Genomic DNA, 24626 nt, shown 5'->3' with positions numbered 1-24626 from the left:
ATGAAAATGGATTCCTCCTCTTAATAGTGGCGCGACCCAACCTTGACGCTAAGTTTAAATAAAAATAATTTTAAAAATAAATATATTATTTCAACACTTAATTATATTATTATATTATTATAAATATATATATATAATAAGATAAGATAAGATAGGATAGGGAGTATCTAACCGTTGGGATGTTAGAATATATATGATTTGGAATTAATTAAGAAAGAAAATGGTAAAAGGTAGTGATGTGGGCCACCCATTTCTCATCAAACTTGCAGCCACACCCACACTTAATTAGTAGTGTCTTCTTCTTCTTCTTTCTTCTTCTTCTGGTCCATCTATCTATCAAATCTATCTCTCCAGCGGCTGGGAAAAAGGGGATTTGAGAAAGTAAGAAAGGGTGAAAGCGAGCCAAAAGGCTTCTCCCAATCTCATACCTGTAGAACAACAACAAGAAGATCTTCATCATCTGACCTTGATTTTTCTCGGGAAAGAAAGTCGCAGCGCCGCCGAAATTTGTAGCAGCAGCAGCAGCAGCTGGACGCGAGAGAGAGAGAGGGAGAGGGGAGGGCCTGAAAATGACGGCGACACCGTGTTTGACTTTGAGTTTGAGGCTAATGCTGTTACAGCCTCTTCCGCCTCCGTTCACTTTCTCCTCCTCCAATCTCTTCTTCTTCCATTCTCCAAACCCTAGTTGCCCCTTCAACAATTTCTCTTCTTTCCCCTCCTCGTCCTCATCGTTATCTTCCTCTCAAAGACGCTTTGTTGGTCGAAGAAATACGTCCTTCCGTAGCCTATCCCCTCTTCTCTCTTCTAGACGGACGGTACGCTACCCCTCCCCCCGCTGTATCTGTGTATGTTTTTCTATCAGGCTTTTAGCCGCGTCTTTATGCTTCGAGATCCACTCTCCAGATTTGGGTTTCATTTTTTCAGGTGGTTGGGGCATACAAAATTTGCCCCAGATTCTGACTGAGCCTAGGGGTTGTTTTTGTTTTATCTATTTATTTTTTTGGTGAAGCTGAATATGGTTCTGTGGTGTTCCATTACTCTCTGTGAGGTGTGGGCAATTAGCGTGGTTTTTCGTCTTCCGTCTTTTTTTTCTTTTTTGCAAGTCTAATTTGAGTTTTCGATCAGTTTTCAATTAACAGAAGCCAAACTAATTGTACAATATAGTAACCATCAATAACCTAATTATAGGCCCAAAAAATGGCACACACTATAATTCCAAAAGGGAGAAACACGGAAATTGGGTTTTTGCCACTTCACTAAGCCACAGACACCAAACCAAGGGAGAATCATGGGCATCGAGGGATGAGCAACTAGAAAGTTTGACCACGTATAATTTTGCATGCTATGTGATCATCGACAAGAAACAAACGTTGCTTGAGAAAACCCCTCGATGGATTTAGTGTTTAAAAAAGTGTGCTTTAAGTGCAAAGCGCAACATGCTTAGGGGGCTTTTTGTGTGTGAAACTCAGTGAACTTTAGCTGAGTGTGATTAAACCATGCTTAAAGTTGTGCTTTTACCTAAAAAAGCTGTTTAAGATATGCTAAAATCATATGTACATTTAAACAAAAAAAGAAAAAGAAAAAGAAAAAGAAGAGTCGATTGTATTTATTGATCAAAAAATATTGATGGAAGCATGTAATTAAGGATAAATTAGGGATTGCTGATATATTCTTGATTGTTGTAAATTAGAGATTGATGATCGATTCCTAATTGCTGTAAATTACAATTTGTTGGTTGCTTGTAAGACAGGGATTGATTGTTTGGGGACCTGTAAATTAGGGGTTAATTGATTGGGGATAGGCCTAAATTAGGGATGGTTTTTTCTCCTTATGCTCTTTTTTTTTTTTTTTTTATGATTGTATGAACTTGTAAACATGTATAAAATATAAATGAAATATTTTATCTCATCATTTGTTAAATTTGCAACCCTTATTCTTATTTAGTTTTTTTTTTAATGATTGCTTTTTAATAGTTTATGCTTTTTATTCTTATAAAGGTTTATGCTCTTTATATTATGTGTGCTTCACTTCACTTAAGCATGTACTTTGCTTTGAGTTTAAGCTCCATAGGCCTTTTGCGCTTAAGCGCACTTTAGCTCTTTTGAAAGCACTGGACACGTGAGAGCTCTGGCTGACTTCTAGTGACACACTGACTCTTCTCCAACTTACCCCTATGCAATGGTGACTTTCTAGTTACTAAAATGAGGGGAATAAATTGAAAAGTCAACTTATGGTGATCATGTGAATAGTAGCAATAATTCAATACTGATGTTTCTCAGTTCCTATTTTACTTCTATTTTCCATTGTTTAGATTGTAAGTTCCTTTTTGCATGTCTTTTTTTCTTATTTTTAGTGTCTTCTTCTTCTTCCTTATACCTACTTGAGCATGTTATGTGTTTGTTGCCTCATCTAAAGTCTAAAGTGCTCACTTAGGCATTGCATGATTGAAGTTGCTTCGCTTAAAGGAACATTGCACTTCCATGGTGCCTTGAGGTGCTTGAATGCCTGGGCAAGGAAGTTGATTGCCTTTGACTACAGGACCATGCTAAAAATAAATGCTGAGCATACCAAAAATAAAGCTAATAAAATCTTTCTAAATATAAAAAGCTAAAGAGATGAAATATAAATTAAAATTAGAACAAGTAATAAAATCATTTTCCTATCATTCTCTCCAGGTAAGAGAAAAAACTTGTTCTCGAGTTTTGTGGTCTCTCTAGGTACAACTACAACAACAACATATCCAACCTTTATCCCACTATATGGGGTCAGATACACTTCATATCATATCTTCATTTCATTTAGGCCCATACATTTCATATCATATCTTCTTTTGTCATATCTTCATTTAGGCCCATACACTTTATATCAAACTTTAATGTCTATCTTAAAGTCTTCTTGGGTCTGCCTCTATTTCTTTTTTTGACTAATTGTTCCATTTCATCAACTCTCCTCACAGGAGCGTCTCTTGGTCTTCTTCTCACATGACCAAACCATCTTAGTCTAGCCTCTCTTATCTTCTCGTCGATTGACATTACTCCTATCTTATTACGAATAACCTCATTTCCATAGTTCTGAAAGGCGAGAGGTGCAGCGAGGCGCAAAGGGTCCTGGAGCCTGAGGCGTAAGGCGCACAAGGCCTTTGCGAAGTGAGGCGCACCTTTTAGAAAAAAAATTCAAAATATTATAAAATCATAAACAACTATCAAATTATCAATAATAACACATTGATATCATTCATGATTCATTATCTTCAAATTCTAAACTAATAACATCAAAATTGATTTATTCATCATGCAAATTCTAAACTAGAAATATCATCAAAGTTCAAACTTAAAGTCTCAAACTCAAACAAGTACCAATTATAATGCAAAGTTCTAAACAAATGCATAAACACTACAAGTCCACAATCAATATAAAGAAGTTTTAATCAATCATCATCAATGTCAATATCTTCGTCATCCCTTTCAATCACCCCTTCATCTTCTTCTTCATCTCCCAATTCTTCTCCTTCTTCCAAGTCTTCATCATCTTCGGTCTCTGCCTCACTTTCCTCCTCTTCTTCAATCTCCTGAGTTACTTGCTGCTTTGAAGTCGAAGTCGAAGTTGAACTCGATTGTGATTGAGTTTGTTTAATTCTAAATCGATAACTAAGCTCTCCAACTCCTGCAGCCGTAACGACATTACTCCATGTCAACCCATCCCCAACTCATCTGGAAAAACAATTTCATCATCTTTATCATTCTCCTCATCAAGTTTTCTAGTCAACCATTCATTGCTTTCATCAATGTGGGTCAATATGATAGGGTCAATGGTATCACGCATTTGATACCGACGCTTCAATGCTTTATTGTATTTCACAAACATCAAGTCATTTAAACGAAGTTGATCAAGTCTGTTTCTCCGTTTAGTATGAAGCTACAACAATTTATGCAAAAACATACTAAGAATAAGCTACAGGAAACAAACCAACTACTAATAAAAATTGTAAGTGTTATATGTACAATGCACTTACATTTTCAAACACACTCTAATTACGTTCACACCCAGATGAACTACAAATCAATCTAAGAATTTTAATTGCAAAATTTTGAGGCGGCGTCTTATCATCATCATCATACACTTCATCAAATTGAAGATCATCATCTAACGGTGCCATATTTCGCTCATCCCTGTTATTTTTCTTCTTTTGCATGTATTCTCTAATCTCTTCTTTTACTGATGGAGGACATTTTGGACAAGCTTTAGTATTCCTAAAACCACCCACGAGATGTTGTTTTGCCCGAAATATACCACCTTTTGTTACTTTACGACAAAATTTACATGTGGTGGTATTTCTATTATTAGGATTAGCTTCAAAATAATTCTATGCCGGGTCAATTTTGGAAGTGGTTGACGACATTTATTGGGCTATTGCAACATAGTTCCAACTTCCACAAAATTCTCCAATCAACACGAAAACAACCACCGTATAAACTATAAAGAGAGAGCAGCAACCAACAAGAGAAATTAAGTAAGAATGCAAGAAATAATCAAATAAAAAACAAGTAAAGAACTCACAAGAGCAAGCTAGAACCAAGAAGAGGGAAGGCTAGAATGGAACCGAGATTGGCAGCTACTTTCGGTGGGTAGCGGGCTGCTTCTTAATAGCTTGAACTTGAAGAGCAAATGAGAAGAGAGGTGAGGAAGAGATGAGAAGAGCGTGAGCAGAGGAGAATAGAGGAAGAGGGCGCGGTTGGAGAGGAAATTAACAAGATGGGAGGCGGGTGTGGCTGGAGAGGAGAGGAGGCATGCGCGGTCGGAGAGGAAAGGAAGAGGAAGATCAGGCCGAGTTGGAGAGGAGAGGAAGAGAGAAGGGGGTCGCGGCTGGAGAGGAGAGGAAGAAGAAGATCGGGTCGAGCTGGAGAGGAAGATGGGATGCGGGTGCGGCTGGAGATGAGAGGAAGAAGAAGATCGGGCGAGTTGGAGAGGAGAGGAAGAGAGGAGGCGGGCGTGGTTGGGGCTGGAAAGGAGAGGGAGAGGAAGATTGGGCGAGCTGGAGAGGATGAGGGTGTGGTTAGATGCTGGAGTCGGGAGGAGTGAGGAGCGATTGGGCTGCTAGTTTTAATTAAAAGACCTAAGTTTCATGAGGCGCGCCTCACGCCCTAGCGCCTAGGCGCGTAAGGCGAGGGCCTTGCCAAAACTGCCTCGCCTTGGCGCAGGCGAGGCGCTAAACTGGCGCCTTGCGTCTAGGCGCGCCTTTGATAACTATGCTCATTTCTAATTTTATCTTTTCTTGTATGGCCGCACATCTATCTTAACATCCTCATCTCCGCTATACTCGCCTTTTACTCATGCTGGTATTTGACTGCTCAACATTCTGAGCCATACAACAAAACTGGTCTTATAGCTTTCCTATAGAATTTTCTTTTCAGTTTTAATGGAATTTTACCATCACATAACACCCCCGATGCATTTCTCCATTTTAGCTAACTTGGCTTAATTCTATGCGTGACATTCTCATGAATTTCTCCATTTTTTTAAATCACAGATCCCAAATATCAAAAAATGGTCTTTTCTTTATATGATTTGATCTTCCAATTTTATTATAACATCCTCCACTCTTGCATTCTTATTAAATTTACATTCCATATATTCTATTTTCCTTTTACTTAATTTAAATCCCTTAGATTCTAAATTGTTTCTCCACAACTCAAGCTTAGTGTTCATTCCCTCTTTTGTTTCATCCACCAACACTATGTCATCTGCAAATAATATACACCATGGCACATTTGTCTGAATGTGTTTAGTGAGTTCATTTATTACTAAAGCAAGTAAGTATGGACTTAGTGCAGAATATTGTTGCAGTCCCATTGTAATTTTAAACGGTTCAGTATCCTCTCCGCATGTTCTGACCCTTGTCTCTGCACCGTGATACATGTCCTTAAGGGCTTGTATATAGGTTATTCGGACTCATTTCTTTTCTAAAACCCTCCATAATACTTCTCTAGGGACTTTATTATATGCCTTTTCTAGATCTATAAACACCATATGCAGGTCCTTCTGATGATCCTGATACCTTTCCATTAGATGCCTCAGTAGGTATATAGCTTCCATTGTTGACTTATCAGGTATGAAACCAAACTGATTTTCTGAGACGTTTGTTTCTTTTCTGAGCCTCTCCTCTATTACTCTCTCCCAGAGTTTCATGGTATGACTCATTAACCTAATTCCTTTGTAATTTTCACAATTTTGAACATTTCATTTGTGCTTGTATATAGGAACCAAAATACTATTCCTCCCCTCATTTGACATCTTTTTTGATTTAAAGATCACGTTAAATAATTTCGTTAGGAAGGAGATGCTCTCTTCTCCCATGCATTTCCATGCTTCTATTGATATAATATCTAGTCTCACTGCCTTATGATTTTTCATCTTTTTTAATGTTTGCCTTATTTCTTTTGAACTTATACGTCGATAAAATATATAGTTCACGTTCCCTTCGGAGTTATTAAGATGTCCCAACCTAACTCTTGTGTCCTCACCATCATTGAATAATTTTGTGAAATATTCCTTTTATCTCTCCTTAATCGCTCCCTCATTCACTAATACATTTTGGTTTTCATCTTTTATGCATTTCACTTAGTTTAGATCCCTTGTTTTTCTTTCTCTTGCTTTAGCTAATTTATATATATCCCTTTTTCCATCTTTTGTATCAAGTCGTTTATATAGATTCTCATATACTTTTGACCTTGTTTCACTAATAGCTCATTTTGCTGTCTTTTTCGTTTTTTTATAATTTTTTAGGTTTTCTTCATTGCTGCATTGATATACAACCTTATAGCAAGTTTTTTTTTTTTTTTTTTTCTAATTTTCAATTGTACCTCTTCATTCCACCACCAAGACTCCTTAAGGTTTGGGACTCTACCATTTGTCTCTCTAAGGACTACCTTTGTCGTGCTTCTCAGGGTAGTAGCCATTTCTCTCTACATTTGGTTTGCCTGTTCTTCTCCATTCCATTCCCTTCTATTTCTTAATTTTTCTTTTTCTTTTTCTTTGAAGATTAATTGTTTTTCCCCTTGTAAATCCCACCACCTAATTTTTGGATTTTGTTTTATGTGATTTTTTCCCTTCCGATTTCTTACTTGGATGTGAAGTACCAAAAGTCTATGTTGAGTAGTCAAACACTCTCCCGGTATCACCTTACAATCCCTATAACATAACCGATCCTCTTGTCTCATAAGAAAGTAATCTATTTGGGTGTTTGATGTAATATTTGTATATGTGATAAGTGTTCGTCCCGTTTTTTGAACCTAGTATTGGTTATGATGAGCCCATATGTCATAGCAAAATTTAGAATAGACTTACCTTTATTATTAATTTCTCCGAATCCATACCCTCCATGTACCTCTCTATAGTCGCTTCCGTCTTTACCCACGTGACCATTTAAGTCATCTTCTATAATCATTTTCTCTCCTCTTGATATCATTTGTATGAGTCCCTCTAGGTCCTCCCAGAATTTTGCTTTTATCTCCTCACCTAACCCCGCTTGTAGTGCATATGTACTAAAGATATTTATAATTATTCTTCCTAGACCAACCTTCACCATAATAATCCTATCCCCTATTCTCTTTACATCCACTACCTCATCTACTAAGCTTTAATTCATAATAATCTCAACTCCATTTTTCGCTCGATCATTTTTTGTACACCATATTTTATATCCAGTTTTTGATAAAACTTTTACTTTTTTCCTTACCCATCTCGTCTCTTGAAGACACATAATATTAATTTTTCTCTTAATCATCACATCTACCACTTCCATAGCTTTGCCTGTTAATGTTCCTATGTTCCATGACCCAATCCTTAATCTATGATTATGATTTTGATTTTGGCTGACTTTGTTTTTGATTTTTATTTTGATTTTGGACTAGCTTCTTTACCCACATCTGTCCAAGCAAATGCGAGGACCCTTGCTCATTTGTCACTACATTCGGGTGCCGATGCAGCGGCCCTATCTCATTTAACACTACACGCGGGTAGTGTAGCGCGTCGCTATGAATTGTTATGCCCCAAGGGTTTTTCATAATTTGTCTAAAGTTCATGTTTTGGATCCGACTAGATTTTACGTTGGTTGTCGGCTACCTAAGACAACTCTCCTCCTTTATTCGGGGTTGGGACCGAGAGTGGATAACATCCCCAGGCGGAGTTTGTGGTTTCTCTAGGTAGGAGAAAAAAATTGTTCTCAAGTTTTGTGGCTCTGACTATGTAAGCACCAATCATAAATAAAGTGGTTGGTTGGTCTTTTGTCATCGCTGCTATACACTGATGTAATTGAGGGGCGACTGTTGTCATCAACACCAACTTGCTTAGGATTGGAAGAATTTGTTGCTGCCATGTCTAGATCCTGCTGGCTTCAATAGTCAAGGTCAAGATGTTGTAATTCAGCTCTAGTGCATGTCTAGATCCTGCCGGCTTCTATAGTCAAGGTCAAGATGTTGTAATTCAGCTCTAGTGATCCAAGTGGAATCAAAATCAGGATGATCTTTCCAACAAACTGAATTACTGAACCCCTCCATTCCTGGTGTTCATCTAAAATAGCATCAATTTTATCATTGTATGAACTTATGCAAAGGTATCGAGGTGTTAGGCTTGAGTTTAAGAGGTTCAGTAGGTGAATCAAGAAAGGATCATAATGTGGTGTGATATGGCTCCTATATGCAGCAAGTTCCTCAACATTAAATATAGAGCTAAAACAAAAATCAGGTGTAGATCAATGATGTGCACTTGGTTCATCATTGATTAAAATTTTAAAAGAATCCACACTACAAGGTTGCAGCTTAGAGTCAGTCTTCAGAGGAAACTGCTCTGCACTAAGATGGATCATCACAGAATCACCAATACTAAATTCATCACAGAATCACCAATACTAAATTCTACATGACATCTATGAATGTCAGTTTGAATTTTGTAGAGTGTATACTTTCCTTGAGCTGTTTATTGATCTCAACATGCAAATCACAAATGTTGTGTGTGAAATAAGCTAAATTCTTGAAAACTTACTTGAATATTATTGAATCCGAGAAGAGGTATTTATACAAGTACAAAACATCTATTCTATCTCCTAGAAAATAAGAATAAATTCAAATTTAGATAACAGTAACTAATATTCGAAATGCTGGAATTTATCTTCTACTTTCAAGTTGTAACTTTCCCTTGAATCTTGGAGCTTTATCTTATCTTCTAGTCTGCCTTATCTTTTAAATCTTGAAGTATTATCTTATCCAACCACCCTATCTTCCTTTTTAAACTTGAACACCCAATCTCATCGTCCAAGAGCGTGCAAATGACTTAATAGAGTTTGACACTCGAACATGTTGCTCACATGGGGATGAGTAAAGGCTTTTAGGTTTGTAACCATGTACTATCTCAAATGGACTGATACTAGTAGACCTATTGATAGAATTGTTATCCAAATTGAGTAATGGGGAGAATCCAATCCCAATTACTTTGGTTGTCTCGCACCAAGCAACTCTGCAAATTTCCTTGACTTCAATTGACAACCTCAGTTTGTTTATTTGTTTGGGGATGGTAAGCAATGGAAAATTTTAGCTTGGTGCCTATTAGGTGTGATAGGGTTTTCCAAAAGTAACTACGCCTTGGTCAATAACTGTGGTCTTAGGAAGGCCATGTAGTTTGACAATTTCACTAAAGTATAATGATAGGCCACCGGTATACCAGACCTACCAAAGACACCACAAACAACAACATGCTTGAAGGTTAGAATAGGGAATTAGTATATGCAGGTTGTTACAACCAGCATGTGCGCATGGGGGGTAGTTTTGTAATCCATAGGCTGAGAGAATAATTTGCATGTGCAAGGGAATTCGGTTAGAGAGGGGCAGAGGAGAGGTATAAATAGCTGAGAAGAAGAGGGAGAGGGTAGCTGGTTTTTGATAGAAGAATTGGGAGAGTAAGGGCCTCTCGAATGCCCTGGATTGTTTTTGTTTTCTTGCTGAAAAGTATTGATAGCTATTGATATTTGATTATTGTTTGGATTTCTATCAGGGTTCTTATCATATAACTGTGCAACTGTAGAACTTAGAAGCATGAGAAGCTTTGTTGCATAGGATAAAATATGCTATCTTGAAATAACATTCCATGACCATGGTATTTGAGTGATGTCTTTGTGAGAAGTTAGAGGTAGAACTCCAAACTGAAAAGCTAGCTTAACAGGTGGAGGGATCCTCCTCCTTATATATAGCCCAGGTCTCCCTTGTGGAGGCGATGTGGGATTCTCAATACTCTCCCCCACGCCGAAGCTTCTCCAGTAACTAATATATGCCCAGGTGATCGGGTAGGGTACTAGTCCACAACCACGACAGCCAAGGGTTAACTCTGATACCGTGTGAGAAGTTAACTCCAACCTGAAAAGCTAGCTTTAACAGGTGGAGGGATCCTCCTCCTTATATATAGTCCAGGTCTCCCTTGTGGAGGCGATGTGAGATTCTCAACAGTCTTTTATGGGTGTGGGGAAGACATAAGACAATTCATATTGACATCTTGCCATGGATAACTGGGAACAGGTAAGGGAGTGTACAAGCCAGTGTGGAGTGGGTGTTCTTTGGGCAGAGTTTCTCTTGATTATGGAGGGTGATTTTGAGAGTTTAGGAAGTCATCTTATTTTGTTTGTCTGGTAGATAGTGCTGCTAGGGTGATTTTGGTTGGATGGCGCTTGCGCAAACTCCTATGCAAGATTTTCATCAACTAATTTTAGTTGGTTATGAATAAGGATGTGATTATGATTATGATGTGTTTTTTTTTTTTTTTTAATTAGTTTATTTTGTAGCATATGATGTTTGCCACTTGGGGAGCATTTCTCGTGGAAAGCAATTTAGAGTTCAAGGGGCCCTTCTAAGGTTCCCTGCCTTGTATGGTTTGATTTGATTGATTCCATATATACTTCTGGTAGCTTGTGAAAGGGGATGTAGATTCTGGTGAATTGATGCTGTATGCACAATTAGGGCAAGGTGCCTGAGGATTACCTTCTTCTACACATTAAATGACGAGTGGAGGGGAGTTGTAGGCTTTGATGTACAATCGTTGAAGCCAGTTCCAGTGTTAAATTATATGTTCCTATGGGGTGGGCCAGAGTTCCTTGTCTTGGATTTAAAGGTGCACTTGGCTTTGTCGCTTTCTTTTGTGTGCTCACTTGCATATGTGGTATGATAGGACAGGAATAACATTTTTTTTTTTGAAGGAGTTGAGCAATCTATGTGTATATCTTTATTCATTGTTTAAGGACAATCATTCTTGTTTCCCTATTTTTGTGGTTTGAGGGCACTGCATTTACCTTTTTTTCTATTTTATGCTAGACAAGCTGTGCTTACCTGTTTATATAGGTTTTGGTTTATTTTGCCATACAGGGGTTCCCCCTCACTGGTTTCCCTGTTATGATATCTTTAGTCCTTGCCAAACAGATCTATGTGAATGGTTAATTTAGGGAGATATATTTGCTATGTTATAAGACCAGCCCTGTTGTATGGCTCAGAATGTTAGGCAGTCAAATACCAGCATGAGCAAAAGACAAGCGTAGTGGAGATGAAAATGCTAAGATGGATGTGCGGCTATACAAGAAAAGATAAAATTAGAAATGAGGTTATTCGTAATAAGGTAGCTGTAGTGCCAATCGAGGAGAAGTTGAGAGAGACTAGACTAAGATGATTTGGTCATGTGAGAAAGAGACCAAGAGACGCTCCTGTGAGGAGAGTTGATGAAATGGAACAATTAGTCAAAAAAAGAGGTAGAGGTAAATCCAAGAAGACTTTGGGAGAGACATTAAAATTTGATATGAAGTATATGGACCTAAATGAAGATATGATAAAAGACAGAAATACATGGAAGTCTAGAATTCATGTAGCCGACCCCACATAGTGGGATAAAGGCTGAATATGTTGTTGTTTTATATTGACGTAGCGTTCCTGAAGTTGCAGGCATGTAAAACAAAATCTGTCTTGTATATTTCTGGGATCGCCAGTTCTCTTTAAAATTTTTTCAAGGGAAATCTTGTCATCTAACTTGTGTTTCTCTAGGTAATTCCTTGTTACCTTAAATGGTTTCTTAATCTCATTGTTAGGTGATGTGCCACAGTCATAGACACTTATGTGACCATTAGGCCATTTGTACGTATATGTGGATCAGTTTCTAATACGCATCACACAGCTGTTATGCTCTTCAAAAATTAGTAGGGAACAAATGGAATAAGTTAACTATTTGAAAAATGACTTTGTTGAAATTGATCGTGCCAACTTAGGCTGTTGCACTTTTTGTGTGTACTGTAGTCATTAAACTGAATTCATCTTCATTTCTTTTTATGCACAGTTGGTTTTCACTAATGATTTACTACCAGGGGCCTCTGTTTTTATGTGCTGGTATAGTGGCTTTGTGGATGCGCCAAAAATGATCAAAACATTGATAGTGGAAGGAATGGAGACAACCCCATGCTGCAGATGTTTGGTTCTGATGAAGAAGTCATCACCCAGATCCCAACCCAAGCTCAATCTGTAGTAAAAGGATCAGGGGAAGTTCTGGTTTCGGAGTATGAGCCTGTGCGTGATGTAGATTATCTCCAGGTTTGTTTCTTTCTTGAGCTACAGATTTGCTGTAAATCTTGCCAAAGAATTTTTGTCGCAGACATCATGGTTAAGATACCAAACAGGTATCATGTACCGACAACACTAGTGGTAAATGGAGTGCCTGTGTTGTAAGCTAGCAAACTTACAACATATGCGATGAAAACATATGCGATGTTGGGTTGTGGTTTTAACAACAGGTTTTAAATCTGAGTCTCAGCTGCAATTTGCATGCACCCATGTAAACTTGGTAGCATGTGTGGTTCTAACACATTTTGTGTTGACTGAAATGAACTTTTATGATTTCTACAACTTTGTAGTATGTTTGTGCAAATGATCAATCCTCCTTCCTTTTGTCAGGAGTTACTTGCAATTCAACAGCAAGGGCCAAGAGCTATTGGGTTTTTTGGGACACGGAATATGGGATTCATGCATCAAGAACTTATTGAGATTCTTAGCTATGCTATGGTTATAACGGTATTATCTTCAAGTTGGTTCTACTTTTATACATGGAACAGTTGGTTTTCAGTCAAAATGAGAGGATATATATTAAAGTCAGATCTCAGCCTTGCCAATTGTTTACTTTTCATTAGATTGTTATGTCTCCTAACTCTCCCCATTTTTTCTTTAAAATTCCTTTGGTTGCAGAAAAACCACATATATACATCTGGTTCATCTGGGACTAATGCAGCTGTTATTAGAGGTGCTTTAAGAGCAGAGAAACCAGAGCTTCTTACTGTAATATTGCCTCAAAGTTTGAGCAAGCAACCTCCTGAGAGCCAGGAACTACTAGCAAAAGTAAGATTATGGTTTTTCTGTTCTTTTTCTTTATATTCCGCTTGGTGGGTATTTAGAAGTTGCCAATTTACAGTTATTACCCCTCTTCCCTGTTCTTTTTCTGGTATGTGTGATGAAAAACCATTAGATCTTCGTTCCTGAGGTCGCCGTTAACCTTTATTCACTTAAAACTATTTGATTTTAGGGTAAATCACCAAAACAATACCCAAGTTTCACCTTATTATCAAATCTAGACTCAATTTTTAATTTTATCAATTGAGGTATCCAACTTTCAGTTTCACTTATTATGAACTGCTGTTAAGCTGTTTAAGTTATCTGCTGATATGGAGTGCTGATGTGTAACTTTGAAAATGATGTGGCTGCCATGTCAGCACATCTCTCTCTCTCTCTCTCTCTCTCTCTCTCTCTCGGCAACAGCCCTAATGTTGCAAGTGCCTCAACTGCGATGGAGGTCATCTCTCTTTCAGTTGAATGAGCGTTAGCTATTGCAGTCATCGAAGCAGCCTCAAAATCCATGGAAACTTATCTTCTCATTGGTTGAACCTCTTCCATCGGATCATCTTTTGAAGCTTCTTGCATGTTTTCTTCACTCTCAACACACAATTCTCCTTCTCCCTTTGTTTCTATACTCAATTCACCACTCCTCCCTGGGATCACTGGTGGGGGTTCCTCCCTAGCAACTGGATAATCACTACCAACACCCTGCTCTGCTGCTGCTGGCAGCAGCAATCTGGTGGGATTAGTGACAATTCCAGCGTAACACGTGGGGCGATTGGTGTGGGGGATCGGAGCCAAGTGTTGATACAATGGATGTGAAAGGCGTGGTTGCACTTGGGCAGCAGGTGTAGGGTCTCATCTTCCTGAAATTTGTTCAAGCAAAACGAGCACTCTGTACCTTCAACAAGCCCATTGCCTCTCTTGCACTTGCAAACTGTGATTGTGCTGATGATTGATGGCTGGAACCAGACTCTGCGGATGGCCCACCACAAGGTTGTGGTCTTCATCGAGAAAACCATCAAGATGAAGGGCGATTTCTTGGTCTTGTTTTGGCCTTGATGATCTTGATCTCTGCCACCTCCTGTTCTTGTGCTTCTTGTACATATGGTGCAGAGGAAGAAGAAGACGAAGCAGGCTGAGGCGATGATGAGGCAATGCGGGTTAACCTCCATCGCGGTTGAGGCACTTGTGACATTAGGGTTGTTGCCAGTGATGCAGAGGGAGGGAGGAGGTGCTGGCGTGGCAGCCACAGCTGCCAGCCGCATAATTTTCAAAGTTACACGTCAGCATTGGTAAAATTAAAAGTTGAGTCTAGATTTGAAAACAAGGTGAAAGTTGGGTTTTTTTTTTAGTAATTTACCCTCGATTTTATACCATTTCAATAGCTAGCCAATCCTCTTTAAAATGTAAGAGTAAAGGAGGGTGCTTATTTCAGGTTATATTTTATGTCTACATGAGAAGGTTATTTAAAACTATGGAAACATCATCTTTGCTTGCAAGGGTAAGTTAGTATTTATCTCTCTCCCTCCATACCTTAATAGGGGGTTTTTTGCACTGAGTTGCCCTATTTTTTTCTGAATTTGTAGAAATTGAAGCTAAAGTTGAATACGTGAGTATGCCATAGAATGTGGTTTTTCAAGACCCGAGTAGGATTGGGGCAGAGATAGGTGAAAATTATTGATGGTATTTCTTTCTTTTCTGGTAGGAAAATTGGTGATTGATTATGATCTGAGGTTAGGAAATTGGTTCTGACCAAACACTCCTCAAGATGTGTGGAAAATGTCCCTAATTCAAATTGTTGATGTGTATATTGGTTTGATTTCTCTGAGACATATGTTCTGGGTGCAGTGATGGCTATTTTATTTATGCGTGCATGTTGCAGGTGAAGAATGTAATAGAGAAACCTCACAATGATCATTTGCCGTTGATAGAAGCCAGTAGGTGAGCAAAGCTGCCATAAGCTTTCTCACTTTCATTTCTCATTGTGGTTGTGTTGCTTATTTTTGTCTAGACTCTCTCTCCCTCTACTCTCCTGAATGGTGCTATATTCTTCTCTACTTGTACGTGCATGCGCACACACACACTCATCAGCATCCACTGAAACCTACATGTGTACCATGTCTATATTAGCGCATTCTCAATTAAACTTGAAATGTAAGCCATAGCATAATCTAATTTTTGCCCTTTGCTTGGAATTCTGCCACTTCTGAAACTAACAATTTCCATGAATAATTCATACAGAATATGTATTTCATGCTGCTGCTTTTCTTGGCTATGTTTTTCTTGGTTTCCCCTACAATTAACTTCTATTTTAAATAGAAGACATTGTGGATATTTTGGTAGCTGTCACCAGATGCCAGTGATATTTGTTCATATTGTTATCTGATGTACACGAGCTGAGAAATTTAGAACTGTTGATAAGCTGATTAAGGTTGCATGTTTGTTAATGAGATTTTCTAAACACCGAGGAATGATGCGAGCACAATCTCTGACTATTGGAATCACTAAGTGTCTTTTTGTTTTGTTTTTTCCAGCTCCTCCATTAGGGCATTTGGGTAGTGTGCATAAATTGTGACCTGTCATGATAACTTGTTTGGGCTATCTTCCTTGGTACCTAAAGTTGGAGACCATGCTCGAGAACTGTGATTTTTACCTCTTTCTGTAATGGATTTGTTGGGTATGTGTTGATTGCTGTTATGTTGGTAAAAGTGCAGGCTATGCAACATGGACATCATTTCACATGTTCAGCAAGTCATATGCTTTGCTTTCCATGACAGCAAGTTGCTCATGGAAACATGTCAAGAAGCCAAGAATCTTAGAAAGATTGTGACCCTTTTTTACTTGGACTAAATGATGAGAACCAAGTTTGCCCATTTGTTCATATACATTGACATTGCTCAAGAAAGAGAGGGTAGGGCATTTTTTTATTTGTAAATTAGTTGAATGAACAGGTCTTGCTGATTATCTATGAAAATTCAGGGCAGGGCATGGATGAGAAAAAGCTAGCTAAAGTGGCTGTGTCAACTGGCAGTACAGAGGGAGATTTTGAAAGGAAAATCAATGACATTTTATGAAAATTGACTCGTGCGATTCATCATTTGCTTGCTTGCTTCTTTCTTCTTCTTCTTTATATATATGTATATATATACATATTTCTAAAATAATGTTATTGTTTAAATATTTAAATTTAACACTTATAATGACGGGTTACAATTGAGAATAATGTGTTATAGACATGGTAAGTTTGATAGCGAACTATGTGCTTTGATGAGTTCAAGTTTAGTCTGCTATTGTATTTGCTTGTTGGATCCCCCCTCCTATTAAGAAGAGCCTAATAGGAATGGCATGGGGGTGGGGTTCCAACCTCGAGCCCCAATTATTAAACTCATTATTCTCAAATTTGAACGAAAAATAACCTATAAATAAAATTATTTGTAAACAAGATTATTCTTAATTAATATTTGAAATGACAAAGTTTACTACAAGTATCGCATAATGGATTATATCCCGATGATTCATACAGTAGAGCAACAGAACAGGAGAACACACCAGATGCATGCAAACAGATGGAGTTTACAAGAATACATTTTGTTATAACATTAATGTGCATATAATTTTCTTATTACAATGACTTGTGATATCCTGCTTACTTTTAAGTCTCACAAAAAAAATAAAATGATGGGGAAGGAAGCATGCTTGCCTTCAATACCCCCACCACCCAGTTCCAGAAACAGTAAGAAAAATAAGTTAAGAGAAAGTCTACCCAGCAAGCAGCTAGATTGTACAAAATACAAGTTGGATGGAGCCATCCCATCACTCACTATTCACTGCCTTAAAATACAAAACATCCAACAACAGAAAAATGATAACCGCCTTGCAGCTGAGAGATTGAGAGAGGACGATCTAAATAGTGTCTCAGCTTAAAAAGTATTTCGCCAAATAGGTGGGTGGGTGGCTGCGTAATAGAATAACACCTGCGGAAGGAAACTACCTCACCTTATCCAGGGAAGCAGCACATTTCCGTTCTAGATGGATCATGTCTCTGCACTCTACAGGAGGAGAGATTCCATTCCATCATCCATACATTGGCACTGGAACTCAGCAAATTCAGAATTCAGAAAAGAGTTTTCCTGCCATGCCCTGCCATATAACTTGCAACTTTGCTCTACTGCTGCTAATTGGAGGGATGTCTTTGTATGTAAGTTTGTACTACTACTTCCCTAAATGCTCAAGAAAATGGCTGTAAGAACCCATCAAGATTCAAGACACACACCACTGCCAAGGTAGGTCTGACTCTGACTCAGACAACAACCAGGATTAAAATTAGATGCCATTGGCATTGCTGTGCTGCAGCTCAGCATGACATAATAGGAGCCCCCCAAAAAACCACCCTCCAATACCACGTATGCTTTCATGAATGAATGCAATGATCAGTCTTCGTTGTCATCATCAAAGCAGCTGTCATCATTATCCTGCTCGTATATCTGATATTCTCCATCACTGTTGTCAGCATCTTGCGACCTGTCTCCACATAATCCACTGGATGGAAAACTACCAAAAAGCTCTTGCAAGTACATCTTTGACATGTTTCCGCTATCTATGTCCAGACAACGTTAAGGAAATCCATGCTAATCTAATGTGTTATAAGATCTCAAATAATTGATATGTGATAGAAATGAGGATGTTCTAGAAAGGCATTGAACCCTAAAAGGGAAAAGGGTCAACAGGTTTACTTCTTGGACTGGGTTCAAACTGAATTTCAAAAAAATTAATCAAATCAAGAATAAAAAACTAAAAAAATCACACATTAGACTTAAAAAAAAATTAACAATGTATGTTACAAAATATATGTATAATGGGTAATCATTTTTTATATATCATTCTTAATTTTTTTTTTTGTATACAAAATTAAGTAATAATACGGGATATTTATTCTTCTTCTCAATCTCCTTCACCCCAATCAGTCTCCTGCAGTAGTAGACATAAGGACCTCCCTTCCCTCTCAGGCTCTCTCCCTCTTCTCCTTCTACGGATTGACTAATCCGATCTGACTGGCTAACCTGGTCTGATTTCCAGAACCTTGGATAGAACTAGGGATGGGAACAGACAGGTACTGGATGAGTTTAGCTAAACCTTACCCCACCCCTATAATAACAAACCTTTCCCACAAGCATCCAAAATCATGATAGGCCAAATCCCTTCATTCCATTTTGACGAAAAGTTTAATCTCAATCATCCCACTCCAAACAAAGCCTATGTTAAATCACATAGAGTTAGATGAGTTGAGTGATTCCAGACAAGCTAAACCATATACAACTCACATATAAAAAACAAAGTTGAATCAAAATTAAATAAATGTAAATATCACAAAAAAACCAAAAAATGCAGCAAAAAATGCAAAAAAAGATGCTCTACAAAATTTTGTAAACAAAAAATCGATGTTTATCCTATAATAAGGATATCTTTCTGTAATTTTACTATATAATAGGAATATAAAAAGTATTTCATCACATAAATGCAGCAAGTTTGGGGCGGTTGACTAAAGCCTTACTGCATTCCAAACTTGCTCTGAAATATTAGGGGCAAGGAACAGGTCTTGATTTTAAAGTCAAATTCATCCCTCAACAAAAAGTTTAAGGAGAATTTTCCAGAATTTCCTTTTAGATAAAAAAGGAAATTATTAGTGAATGGTGGCTTTGATTCAAGAGGAAATACTACTGCTGTATTTTCAGCAAAAAGAATTTTCCAAGTTGAAAGTTTTGAAACTTGCCTGTGGGCTTGATTTTAGTTTGTTATTTCTGAAGGCGGCCTTCAGAATAAGGAAAAAAAAAATTGTAGTTTCAAGGATACATGAACATGGCTGTTGATCAAAACTGACATCCTCGCCATCCTACAGTCAAGAGATACAAGAGGGAAATAATATGAAGCACAGTATATCAAAGCAATAAAAAAATGATGTGTCTGTATGGTTCAGAAAAGAGAAGGAACCAGAACCACATTGCTGAATTAAAATAATATCAGAAACTAAAGAACACCAGAGTTTATCATATAAATACCTCGTATGGATCCAATTCCTCCTCAACATTGTCATCATCCATTTCATCTTCTTCATCTTCTTCATCGTCATTCAGTTCTTTATCATCATTATTTAATAGTTCTGGATCATAAAATATGATGAAGTTACATTTCAAAAATTAAACACCAAGTCCACATTTAGGAAAAAGAAAATGTTGAGTAGCTTTACCAACAACATTCACCAACTAAGATCTAATTTATCTCAATGCCAAAAACAATGCAGAACTTAAGAAAGAAACTCGTGAAAACAACAAAAGCAGAACTCAGACTAAGTTTAGTATTAAAGCAAAAAACATCAAAGAAAAAGTAAAGCCTGAGGCAAGAAGAGGAGAGATCATCAAGCTAGGCAAAATGGAACTGTAAGGTTAATCAAATTACATGAAAATTATGGCACAACAAGAAGCTACTCTCAAAATTTGCAATTTTGTAGGAACCTGGATGGACCAATAATGCTTGATCAATCACAGCTCCAACAATAAAATCTTTTGTCATGAAACTATCAAGTATTCGTATTAGTTTGAACCTGCATTCACTTGTTGTGCCTCTTCATCAAGTCTTGAGTCCTTATTATAAATCGGCATCCTTTTTGACTTTTCAAAACGTTCAGAAGCAGATCTCAGCATGGACTCTGCACCGGTTCTAGGGTATACAGAGAGGAACCTCATAGAAACACGCAATCTCAATCTATAAAGCACATTGGGCGAGAACCATCCTGTTGCACACTGCAAAGCAAATATAATAAGATAATCATGTTACAACAGTGAAAATTTAGCATATGCTTGGAGCTTGCAGCACTACAATTTCTTTTGCCACATTTTTTTTGGAAAATAGTTGTTTCCACCTTTTAAAACCACCAACTGATTTTTAGATTTCAGTTTGTATAATTCCTTTTCTCAATTTGTTTGTATAGATGTCAATTACCATGAGTCAATTTTGACTGATCCAACATTGTTGGTCTCAAGTTTACAATCTTTACAACATAAGTGGTTCTCGTCTCATAGGTAGTCTATTTGGTAGTTGATAGAGCCATTTTATGTGTGATTAGGTTTTTGTCCTGTCTCTTATATCTAGACTGAGCTCATATGCCATAGCAAAATTCAAAATATCTTTACCCTCATCATTTCTTTCTCCAAATCCATAACCTCCATGCACATCTCTATACCCATTCTCTTCTCTATCCTGAAGTGTTTCTTGTATCAACCCCTCTAATTTACCCAAAATTTTGTCTTTATGTCCTCTCCTAATCCAAGTTGTAGCGGATATGTACTAAAAATATTTGTAGTATCTTCTCCAAAAAGTTCAGCTGCAACAAACACGTATCTATTTTCATCACATTCACTGCCCCATGCTAAAATCATATCCACAAATATTCCCATTTTATTCTTTGCTCAGACCTTCCCTAATTACTAAAGCTTATATTTAGATTCTGTGAACATTTTAGCCTTCTCTCCAACCCATCTCATCTCTTGGAGGCACATAAAATTAATTTTTCTCCCAGTCATCACATCCACCATCTCCCTAGATTTTTTCATGTAAAAGTCCTGATATTCCATGATGATCCAAATTTTATCTATGACTTTGGGCTAACAATTTTACTCGCATCAGTCCATGGAAATGCAAGAACCCTTGTAGATTTAACACTACATCCAGGAGCTGATACCTACTTTATCTGAATTTAGGCCAGCTGTTAGCATCAAGATTTTTCTTTTCACTTATAACAAGATTGTTCTCTCTTTTACACTCGCAGCGAAAAGGCCACCACACTGGAGACACTATTTTCATCAATTAGTACCTACTGGACAAAGTTCTTCATCTAAGTCAACATATAGAATAATGGATTATAAAAAAATATTAACTAGTTCAAAATGACCATAGAAAGACATCCTTAAATTCAAACAGAAAAGGTTATAACCAAGATGAGAACTAACAGAAATACCTTGTAAAATCTTTGGATGAAAAACAAAACTACAAACCATATTTAATTAAAATCACATTCTCTCTCTCTCTCTCTCCACCCCCCCGCGGGAAACATTTCAAGGGAACTACTCATCAAACATGGGGTGCCAAACTTGAGTTCTATGAGGTCTTGGGTTCAAGTTTCTTTAACTGCATCGTTCCACAATTTTATCTTCAACATACCAGTAAGGATATGAATATGTGATGGTTTCAGTGCAATGGGAGTGAGAGAGGATACATGTCATGCTCTAAGTGTAAAAAGGAAGAGGATACATGATAAATTTCCATGTGGACCTTGTAAATATATATACATACATTATATATGTAAAGGAAACAGAAAAAACAAACTAATAAGCATATTAGGCATTTGTTCAATACTAATAGCTATAAGTTCAGAATTAGTGCCCATTTGGCATAGCCTAAGCTTATACGTTTTAGAGCTTGTAAGCTCTAAGAGCTTATTTGCTAATAAGTTGCCAAAGTGTTTGGATAGAGAGCTTATCTTGATGAGGGTAATTTGAGCATTTACTTGGTCAACACCTATTTATTTCGAGGTAGCCTATAAGCTACCCAAAAATAAGCTATAGGGTACTAGCTTACCAAATAAGCTGTGTAGTTTACAAGCTCTTTATGAAAAAATGTTTGGGCGAGGGCATAACCCTTCATAGCGACGCGCTACACTGCCCGCGTGTAGTGTCAAGTGAGCTAGAGCCGCTGCATCGGCGCCCGGGTGTAGTGACAAATGAGCAAGGGTTCCCGCATTTGCTTGGATGGATGTGGGTAAAGAAGTTAGTCCAACATCAAAATCAAAATCAAAATCAAAATCAAAACCAAAACCAAAACCAAAATAAAAAACAAAAGCAAATTCAAAGTCAAAGCCAAAAACAAAATCATAGATTAAGGATTGGGTCATGGAACACAGGAATATTAACAGGTAAAGCTATGGAAGTGGTAGATGTGATGATTAGGAGAAAGATTAATATTATGTGCCTTCAAGAGACGAGATGGGTAGGGAAAAAAGCAAAAACTTTGTCAGAAAATGGATATAAAATATGGTACACACAGGAAATGATCGAGCAAAAAATGGAGTGGGGATCATTATGGATAAAAGCTTAGTAGATGAGGTAGTGGATGTAAAGAGAATAGGAGATAGGATTATTATGATGAAGGTTATTTTAGGAAGAATAACTATGAATATCTTTAGTACATATGCACCACAAGCGGGGTTAGGTGAGGAGATAAAAGCAAAATTCTGGGAGGACCTAGAATGACTCATACAAATGATACCAAGAGAAGAGAAAATAATTATAGGAGGTGACTTAAATGGTCACGTGGGTAGAGACGGAAACGGCTATAGAGAGGTACATGGAGGGTATGGATTCGGGGAAATTAATAATGAGATAAGTCTATTCTAGATTTTGCAATGGCATATGGGCTCATCATAACCAATACTAGGTTCAAAAAACGGGACGAACACTTAATCACATATAAAAATGTCACATCAAGCACCCAAATAGATTACTTCCTCATGAGACAAGAGGATCGGGTATGTTGTAGGGATTGTAAGGTGATACCGGGAGAGTGTTTGACTACTCAACATAGACTTCTAGTACTTGACGTCCAAGTAAGAAATTGGAAGAGAAAAAATCACATAAAATAAAATCCAAGAATCAGGTTGTGGGATTTAAAAGGGGAGAAACAACTAATCTTCAAAGAAAAATTAAGGGTTAGAAGAGAATGGAATGGAGAAGGACAGACAAACCAAATGTGGAGAGAAATGTCTAATGCCCTGAGAAACACAGCAAAGGTAGTGCTTGGAGAGACAAATGGTAGAGCCCTTAACCTTAAGGAGTCTTGGTGGTGGAATGAAGAAGTGCAATTGAAAATTAAAAATAAGAAAAATTGCTATAAGGCTGTATATCAGTGCAACAATGAAGAAAATCAAAAAAATTATAAAAAATAAAAAAAGGCAGCAAAAAAAGCTATTAGTGAAGCAAGGTCAAAAGCATACGAGAATCTATATAAACGACTTGATACAAAAGATGGAGAAAGGGATATATATAAATTAGCTAAAGCAAGAGAAAGAAAAACAGGGGATTTAAATCAAGTGAAATGCATAAAAGATGAAAATCAAAATGTATTAGTGAATGAGGGAGCGATTAAGGAGAGATGGAAGGAGTATTTCACAAAATTATTCAATATTGATGGCGACACAAGAGTTAGGTTGGGACATCTTAGTAACTCCGAAGGGAACGTAAGCTATACATTTTATTGACGCATAAGTCCAAATGAAATAAGGCAAGCATTAAAAAAGATGAAAAATCATAAGGTGGTAGGACCGGATAATATACCAATAGAAGCATGGAAATGCATGGGAGAAGAGGGTATCTCCTGGCTAACGAAATTATTTAACGCGATTCTTAAATAAAAAAAGATGCCAGATGAGTGGAGGAAGAGTACTTTGGTTCCTATATATAAGAACAAAGGAGATGTTCAAAACTGTGAAAATTATAGAGGAATTAAGTTAATGAGCCATACCATGAAACTCTAGGAGAGAGTAATAGAGCAGAGGCTCAGAAAAGAAACAGAAGTCTTAGAAAATCAATTTGGTTTCATGCCTGGTAGGTCAACAATGAAAGCAATATACCTACTGAGATGCCTAATGGAAAGGTATCGGGATCATCAGAAGGACCTACATATGGTGTTTATAGATCTAGAAAAGGCCTATGATAGGGTCCCAAGAGAAATATTATGGAGGGTTTTAGAGAAGAAAGGAGTTCGAATAGCCTATATACAAGCCCTTAAGGACATGTATCATGGTGCAGAGACAAGGGTCAGAACATGCGGAGGGGATACTGAACCGTTTAAAATTACAATAGGATTGCATCAAGGTTCTGCACTAAGTCCATACTTATTTGCTTTACTAATGGATGAACTCACTAAAGATATTCAGACAGAGGTGCCATGGTGTACGCTATTTGCAGATGACATAGTGTTGGTGGATGAAACAAAAGAAAGAGTGAACACTAAGCTTGAGTTATGGAGAAACAATTTAGAATCTAAGGGATTTAAATTAAGTAGAAAGAAAATAGAATATATGGAATGTAAATTTAGTAAGAATGCAAGAGTGGAGGATGTTATAATAAAATTGGAAGACCAAATCTTACAAAGAAAATACCATTTTCGATATTT

General features: G+C 37.4%; 2 protein-coding genes across 17 annotated transcripts in view; one reads left to right on the top strand and one right to left on the bottom strand.

The window, feature by feature from the left end:
• The first annotated feature begins 306 nt into the window (after positions 1–306).
• On the top strand, positions 307–16500 carry LOC127789078 (uncharacterized). Of its 16 annotated transcripts, none has more exons than XR_008020483.1 (8): positions 307–845; positions 12414–12608; positions 12969–13085; positions 13257–13406; positions 14839–14904; positions 15286–15344; positions 16113–16314; positions 16383–16500. XR_008020483.1 is itself a non-coding variant. In XM_052317849.1 (8 exons), exons 1-7 carry the CDS (start codon positions 570–572, stop codon positions 15122–15124), a joined length of 843 nt encoding a protein of 280 aa, XP_052173809.1. In that variant the 5' UTR covers positions 308–569; the 3' UTR covers positions 15125–15136; positions 15286–15344. The 16 variants fall into 16 exon arrangements, 12 of the variants coding, with proteins under 12 accessions (XP_052173809.1, XP_052173805.1, XP_052173810.1 ...); XR_008020484.1 differs by lacking the exon at positions 16383–16500 and adding an exon at positions 14990–15070 and having other exon boundaries at positions 308–845; positions 16118–16207; XR_008020485.1 differs by lacking the exon at positions 16383–16500 and adding an exon at positions 14990–15086 and having other exon boundaries at positions 308–845; positions 16118–16207.
• A 475-nt stretch (positions 16501–16975) lies between these two features.
• LOC127789077 (uncharacterized) overlaps positions 16976–24626 on the bottom strand; it is a 39519-nt gene continuing 31868 nt past the window's right edge. The window contains exons 12-15 of the mRNA XM_052317842.1: positions 20002–20200; positions 19460–19560; positions 19254–19293; positions 16976–18000 (exon numbers count right to left, since the gene is read on the bottom strand). Coding sequence (XP_052173802.1) covers positions 17834–18000; positions 19254–19293; positions 19460–19560; positions 20002–20200 — 507 coding nt within the window. The 3' untranslated portion in view covers positions 16976–17833. The remainder of the gene's footprint in view (positions 18001–19253; positions 19294–19459; positions 19561–20001; positions 20201–24626) is intronic.

This window comes from Diospyros lotus, chromosome 13 (assembly GCF_014633365.1).
Source record: "Diospyros lotus cultivar Yz01 chromosome 13, ASM1463336v1, whole genome shotgun sequence".
In the NCBI taxonomy this organism is placed as follows: Eukaryota; Viridiplantae; Streptophyta; class Magnoliopsida; order Ericales; family Ebenaceae; genus Diospyros; species Diospyros lotus.
Note: the sequence above shows the minus strand (reverse complement) of the source record. Positions and strands in the feature narration are given on the sequence as shown.